This window comes from Medicago sativa, chromosome 1, assembly GCF_051527215.1.
Source record: "Medicago sativa cultivar Bolivia chromosome 1, Bolivia_mono, whole genome shotgun sequence".
Classification (NCBI taxonomy): Eukaryota; Viridiplantae; Streptophyta; class Magnoliopsida; order Fabales; family Fabaceae; genus Medicago; species Medicago sativa.
The window spans coordinates 53,134,583-53,142,676 of record NC_140749.1 but is presented as its reverse complement, the minus strand read 5'-3'; the positions used below and the strand labels follow the sequence as shown (position 1 = coordinate 53,142,676).

General features: G+C 34.2%; 1 protein-coding gene across 1 annotated transcript; it reads right to left on the bottom strand.

Annotated features, from left to right (window-relative positions):
* Positions 1 to 1,530: 1,530 nt before the first annotated feature.
* LOC146955323 (zinc finger protein GIS-like) lies at positions 1,531 to 2,837 on the bottom strand. The gene has a single exon (XM_085721081.1). The coding sequence runs from the start codon at positions 2,731 to 2,733 to the stop codon at positions 1,732 to 1,734; it is 1,002 nt and encodes a 333-aa protein (XP_085577207.1). The 5' UTR covers positions 2,734 to 2,837; the 3' UTR covers positions 1,531 to 1,731.
* Between the last annotated feature and the right edge of the window lie 5,257 nt (positions 2,838 to 8,094).

The following is an 8,094-nucleotide window of genomic DNA, read 5'->3' as shown; positions in this document are numbered from 1 at the left end:
AAACATTTCCTTTGAATGATGATGATAATTTGTGATTTGTAAACAACGCATAATAAAGAATTGGCCCATATGCCTTCCCTACTTGTGGGTCATAAGTACTTATGAACTTAGTAGTAATTATTCACCATTTTCAACTTCAATTTATGAATGATTACCAAACACATCACTCATTGCATGTATCAAATCCCAATTCTACTTTTTATATATAGATCTTCCATAGATTTTTTTTTTTTTTTTTTTTTAAAATCCTAAATAAATAACTCCATTGATGAGTTTCAGGATTCAAATCCTGAAAATTAACAAAACCACTAACTTAACTGATATTGGTTAGAAAACACTTCAAAAATTTCTAACATGCTCTAGGACCACTTTTGTTCATTATCTACAATCAATTGTTTCAACACCGGGTCAACCTAAACTATAAACTATATTGAGGAATGAAAAACACCAACATGTTCTTGAACAATGAACGTGCTCTTGACGAACATGTTCCTTTCTCTCATTTATTACTATATATATTGCTATACTACCCTTTATATTTGCCCTAGCTTCTTGAATCTTTATATGACAAAAAAGACATAATATTAAGCTAAATTTCATGTACCTGTCACACTCTATCAAAACATTTTTTGCACTATTGTGAGTGAAAAACAAAAGGAGCATGTAAACATGTAATTTTGAAATCAATGAATTACATTTTTTATGCCTGCTAGTAGACATAGACATAGAAATATCACTTTCGTTTCTGCAATATTTGAGCAGACCATCATCAAACCTTATCATGACATTACATTGTACCATTAAAATTAGCAAAAATCACTTCTCTCAATACCCCACCTGCTTAGACAATATCATGGACTTAGTCACACGTGTGATTCGACAAATTGTTCATGCGCACCCATGACCTAACTCTATTCAATTCATACCTTTTACATTATCCCTCACACGTGTGAGACAGTTTAATTTTTCTCAGCTAACAACCTAACTATACAAACTTGTGTTAGAATTAAACACCACATAGTACTAGTGTGCTCATACATAGATGCTTGAATCTCATGTTTAATTTGTTGCAATGAACTCCCCTAAAAAAATTGTTGCAAAGAACTTACAAATCCGATGCTACCTAAAGGTCATCGAATGAGTTTTAAGAAGGAGGTTCAGAGTTCAAACCCTGAAAACTAATATGATCATTAAGTTACTAAAATTTTGCTTAAAAATGAAATAATAATGATTCAAATCCAATGCTCTTGAACGGATCTGAGAACAAAAATGACTGAAAATAGAAGTGTGAAATTCTTTCATATTTCACTATATGATTTTTTCTTATAATAGATAAATAAATGGAATATATAGCAAATCTTTGAGTTTAGAAACAAATGTTTCAAGGTGAAAAAAAGAAGAAGAAGGATCATTGAAACAAATTCTAAAAGGAAGGTGCAAGTATAATAAACTTAATACCTGGTGTAAACGGATTCCGACTCATATAATATAAAATGAATCATAAACAATTAGTTCCAACATAAGGTTAACTAAAAGGAAGAAATTTCTCATATTTATTATATATATTACGCCCAAGCTTCTCAAAGTAGCTTAGTTGAATCAATCATAAGAAGTTATTTTGCTGAGTGACACTAATACTATATATCATGTATGAAAAATTGACATGTTATTACCAAGCTTAATTTATAATAAATAGACTCTTCATAAATTAAATAACCAAAATTGGTTATTTTAGAGATGAAGATCCAAACTAACATGGTCGTTACGTTTAGTGTCATAAACGTAACGATTATGCGAAGCAGAAGAAGAAGAAGAAGGTACTCCTTGTCCACTGTGCCATAAATTTGATCTTTCCTCAGAAGCAAGCAAAGGTAAAGGACGTTCATGGTTGAAACTAGGGTTACTCTGAACTGTGCCGTTTGGGACACGCCAAAAAGCTAAAGGACTACCATTAATAGGTTGTTGTTGAGAGTAAGAAGAAGTTGTTGGATGGTTATAGAACCTAGTTGAGTTTGTGTTCCATGTTGGATAAGAAGGTGATGATGATAATGATGATGGTGATGATGATGTAAATCTATAAAGAGGATGCTGTTGTTGATGGTGATGATGGTAGAGATGTGGATCAGAGAAAGTAGTAGCATGTACCATAGTTGATTGAAGGTGTTGTCGTTTTGCGTGTTGACGTTCTCTTTTGTGTGCGTTTTGATGACCACCTAAGGCTTGTGAAGTAGGAAAGTTTCTACAACAGTAATGACATTCAAATCTTCTGTTGTTTTCGTTGTTATTGTTGTTGTCTTTGTTGTTGTTGTTGTTGTCAACCTCGAACGAGTTAATGTTGTTGTTGTTGTTGGTTGTTTCCGGAGACTCGGGGGACTCGTCTTCGGTGGCGCCACCACCGAATTCGATGCCGAAGAGGCGGATGCCTTTCTCTTTGTTAGTAGGAGGAGGTCGGATGAAGGGAAGTTGAGAGAATGACTCAACGTTCATTAAGTCATGTGTTTCTCTTTCAATGATTTTTTTGTCCATGAAGAGAATAATTTTGAGAGTGTGTTGAAGTTGTGGAGAGAAGAAGAGAGAAAGTGAGTGTGAGTGTGTGTTAATTTTGAAGTGAAGAAGTGGTGAAAGAGGAAGATGAATGGAGAAGGTGTGGTGGGACCTATAAAACAGAGAGGGGAAGGAAAAGGTGGGGACTCTTACATTACATCTATGGATGGACAATTGGGTCTGATCCATCTCAGAGTGAATTGCCTGACAATCGCCACAAGACTGCCTTTGCCTTCTCAAAGTACCACCTCCCTTTCACTCATTTTTGGATCCATTCACATCCATTTCTACAAACTCTATAGTAGTATATACCCACTTTTTTTATTTTATTTTTCTATTTTCTAAATATTCATGCCTCTTTTAATATTTTAATTTATTATAGTAAGTGGTCCAATGATAAACTTAGATGTTCCTATTTTATTTCAGAAGATTATCGATAGATGAGATGTGAAGATATGTAGAGTACCGACATTGAACAATGTTGTAGAAGACTTAAGAAACCACTTGCATTTACATGAAGAATGACAGTCACAAAAGAGTCTAATATGATCTCCCAAAAAAGTCTTAAGGGTGAGCGGTTATCATTTTAGTAATAGCAATGAATTCTCTAATAATGAAAAAATGGAAAGGAATGTAGAATTTTACTAAATTTTGTACTTAAAATAGCAAGAGTCAATTCCTTTTAACAATATTCTAGAGATCTATAGTAAATTACCTCGTTGAAAATCAACAATCCTCGACAACGGTGTCAAAAAATTGATAACTAAATTTCGCAAGGGCACTAAATTGTTTATGCTATGAGTTTGTTCACAGATTCATCTTTTTTATTTTTAGTGACTTTAAATTTCAATGTACTTTATCAATTTGAATAAATGAATATCGTTTATTTTTGTCAAAAAAAGTAATAAAGTGGTAAGTAAAATCGTCTATACAAAGATTGTCGTTTCAAATTTTTTTTTTTTGATAAGGCACAAAACACTAAAAAGGCAGAATTTTGGGAACTGAACCCATGTACACAAGAGTAATACACCAAAGCTAAACTAAGGCAAAACAAACAGAAGCATAGTACAATTCTAGCCTATAACAGCAACTATTATAAGCTTTGGATATACTTCTACAAATATTTTGGATTGCTTTTGATCACACCCTTCTTGAAACGAGTTTGTATGTGCTCACTACTTGTGCTTTGAACCATTGTATCATTTAGCTTATTGGCATGTTTCTTCTTATTAGACTTCTATGCCTTCTTGACATAAAAGGAGTAAATAAACTTTCATCTTCAATATCCCCTTCAATCTCATCATTTATGTCAGGCTCAAGAGTGCTGTCAGAAGCCTGATCCGTGTCCAAATCATCAGCCCAGAGCTTGCTTAAATTTTTTTCACTTTTCCTGCAAGCTTCAGAATTATTAGTATTAACAGATTTAGAAGTCCTCCCTTTGTCAGGCCCCAACTGATGTGATCCTAAAATTCTCTCTCTTGAAAAGAATAATAAAGTCATTGTGGAATAAAAGAACCAAATTAATTTTGGGTTCAAAGTTATATTTTCGTAGGTCATGATATGTCTGTCTTGTTTTGGCTATATCTGGAGCTCTGGATGTCCGTTTGAGGTGATCTTTAATGCGCTGGAAAGCTTAGAATATTCTCTACATTTCGTCTGTTGGACTCAAGAGCAAATTCAGAATATTTCTTGGTGTAAAATGAGCATGAATTGGATGACGTGATTTTGATGAATGGGCTGATGTAAGAGAAGAAACAACACATTAAAGAAGCAAATGAATGTATAACATCTCCATGCATTGATGCAGCCACCCCCACCTTAAAGTCATTTTGTAACCTTTTATTTGCATTAATCAGCCACCAAAACATTATTGTAATTAGTGGCTGCATTTCCTTTCATTTTCTAAGAGTTTTAGAGTCAAAATCATCATGTAATAAGCTCATATAAATAGAGCACGAAAGTGATATGTAAAGAAGTTGAATTTTGTAGAATTTTACACATGTGTATTAAGAGCTTTGTCTCTTCTGGTTCTGGATTGAACCATCCTTGATCTTATCAAGAAAGCATATTTCTTGTGGCGATCCTCGCATCCATAGACTTATCACTTTCTTGGATTAGAAAGTGTGGCGTCCCTGTCTATCCATTCCATTTCTTCGTTTTTGAGTCTTTTCCACCAAAATATTCATATTTGCTTCCGACGGCTCCGCGACACTCATCACCAACACTTCATCAGAAGTGGTAACATGCATGATGATGGGTGTACCATAAGTGACATTCTTAGTCAAGACAACTTGCAAATTAATAATAGGATCCCTAGCAATGTTAGCTGACACAATATCAGTATTGGAGAAATTTCCTCCCAGTCTTGCTGTGTTGTTTAGAAAGAGTAGTATCTTTTGTGTTTACGATAACAGGCTCATAGATATCATTTTCCACAATAACAGAAACCTTAGAGTGTGCATCTTGGTCCCAACTAACTATCTCTTTAGATACCTTTTCAACAATTTCCGCACTTTCCAACAAAGTGACATTGGAAATGTGATTAGGATCATTGTCAGTTAACTTCACCTCCCCTGAGGGAAGTTCACTATCTTCTTGTAACAAGTCAAAAGAGTTGAGGAGAGTTAGTGTTGAAGGGTCAACACCCTTCTGGATTGCTACAATCTCAGCCACATCCACACTACCCCCTTCCTTGGATGGCCCTTCCTGATTAGAAAAATTCAAATCAAACACTTCAGTGGTCTTATGCAATTCCTCGGCAGCGTCAGAAACCTTGGTAGATTCACAGACAACTTGCTTTTGAGTGTGTTTAGGGCCTTGTAGCATAGTGTTTTGCGTGCCAGTCCTCATGTGCACTGTTTGAGAGATGTTGTTGTTCAACACCATTACAGGTATTTTGCCATTCCCAGCAATTCTGACATGGTTCCTGCTATGTAGAGTATGCATAGGAGCATATGTGACCCCACCTGCTGATTTCCACAACTCTGACTCTTATTGTGTTAAAGATTTTCATTCAAATTTACCGAGGAAAGGTTCCTGTTATGCTTAGGAGCCATATGTGCCAGGTTTTGAATACCGTTCAAACTCTCTTTCGGATGCAAAGAACTCAATTTCAGACAATTATGAATATCATGGTCCATCATCTAACAATGAATGCAAAATGATGGTTGTTTTTCATAGTGGACCATAACAGATAAAGCGTGTCCCTCTCGTCAACATCAACCAAAATGCGAGCGAAGAGGCCAAAGCGCCTATTCAAAGTAGCATCATCAATTATCAAAGGTGTGCCTAAACCGGAGGCAATTTCAAAAAGGGTCGTTTTACGCCGATACTCTTGAGGTAAATGCATGAGTCGCACCCAAATCTGTGCGTGTGTCTGAGTTTGAGCTTGAGTGATGAATTCACTTGTCCATCAATAGAACCGCATCAAACCAGGTTTCAAGTTCATGGCTCCCATAGCTCAAACCTTACGCATCTCCTCCACTGAGCTGAAATGAAGCCATTGTCGTTTCAACTAGATAACTAGCAAAACTTATTAAAACAATAAATAAAAGCAATTAAATGAGGGAGTTTGCAAGTTGATTTGATTAGGCAAAGTTGTTGATTTGATTGAGCAATGTCATTGAGTTGATTGTAGAAAATTAAAGGGTTTGATTGTAGTTTTAGCAGCATTTATGTTCTCGTTGAATTAATTCAAATAATTATCAATTATGAGATAAGGGTTCTAATTAAGTGGCTAGTTCGGTGTGATCTAACGTCCTTCCAGATGTCAAGTTGCTCCTCAATCACCCTGGTTATACGTGCTATACAAGGTATATGATCATTGATGAGAAAGCATCATATGTATGACATTTTGGCTATGTTTTTTTTAGTACTTTTCTTTGATTTTGAAGACAAATAAGATGAGAGATAGAGTTGTTAATGGTTTGAAGAACACATTGTATTGTTTTAACTCGAATCGTTGTAATTCACTTTTATCCTAGATCATGCAACTCCATAGGTGTTTTGAGTGTTTGATAGTGAGAAATCATGTAAATCGATAAATCAAGACATCACATGAAGGATCAAGTATATGAATAGATACCCTTGCACACATTATTATTCGTTCATAAATTCACGGTCAAGGCAAGGGTCAAGCATCAGAGCTTCAAGACAGGATTCTTCATTCTCTTGTTCTCTCTATGGTATGTTTTTTTATTGTTGTGTTATGATGTCTGTTTCCATGAGCAACAAAACCTCTTGATTAAGATTCCAAGATGAACCCTTCTTATTTGTTGGATCTTATTAATAAAGCTTTTCATTCAGTTTATGTTTTTATTGTGCGCAATTGAATTCATTCAGTTTATGTTTTTATTGTGCTCAATTTAAATTAGACTATGCATGTTTTTTAATACTTTTTTCAATTCGTTAACTACGAGTGTAGCCTTGAAGAATGAATTGTAGGATAAATGTAGGCCCTGACAACGAGATTATATCAGTTCCATTGTCCTTTCTAATTACCACTTCTTATAGAGGTTAGAAAGTTAAGGTTTGAATTCCTTACGTAATTACACTTTTAATTTGAGAACGTTGTACATAATCTAAACCTAGGTTAGTCCGGCAATAGTTGTTGTAAGAAACTCGGTATGGGTTTTACCGTTGGATTCATTAAATCAAAAGTAGGCACCGCATAATTTGTTTGTTTCTTAAAAGATAATTCATGTAACATCCGATTTTTAGTTGATTTTTATTTGATATGTTTGAATTGATGGGTTAGTTGATTTTTATTAGAGATTGAAGAGTAAAAGGTATTTTGGGCAATTTAAGAGTGAAGGGTACATTGGTAATTGAGGACTGGATGATATTTTTGAAAAATTAGTAGAAACTTTGAATAACTAAGAGAATAAAGGTGTATGAGTAAAAGGGAGATTTAAGTGAAGTAATTGTGTAGTATTTTCTTTATGAAGAAGAATAGAGACTAAGCCCATTAAGAAATAAGTGAACCAAACCCAATACAAGTTGATATAAGAATTTTGCTCTCCACCCAGCACATTTTGCTCGCACCCTGCAGCGATGCCAAAATTGCCCTTGCGCATGTTAAGTCACGTAGCGTGACTTAACTAACGCACGTTGTAACCTATGCGTGAGTTAAGTCACGCACCCATGGTCTATGCACAAGTTAACTTGCACAACTTGTGTAAAAACCGATTTTATTCTATACTAATTCATTTTTATTCGAAATTATAAAATAAATCCGATTTTATACTAATTCAATTTTATTCGAAATTATAAAATAAATTTTATTCTATACTAATTCATTTTTATTCGAAATTATAAAATAAATGCAAAAATAAATAAATTCGAAATCATAAAATAAATGCAAAAATAGATACAAATAGTAAATAGAACATATAACTCTCATTTTATTAATATTATTCAAAGATTACAATAAGCAATACATATCTTTTATTCCAATTAACTAATCTACTTAATATTTATTTTTACCCTCTCCGGTATATGCCAATAGCTCTTGGGGAAAATAGTGATCCATCATGTTGGGGAAAACGACAT

What these genes read in the sequence shown, in the direction of transcription:
- LOC146955323 (XM_085721081.1), bottom strand. Translation starts at nt 2,733, where the DNA reads ATGGATCAGACCCAATTGTCCATCCATAGATGTAATGTAAGAGTCCCC.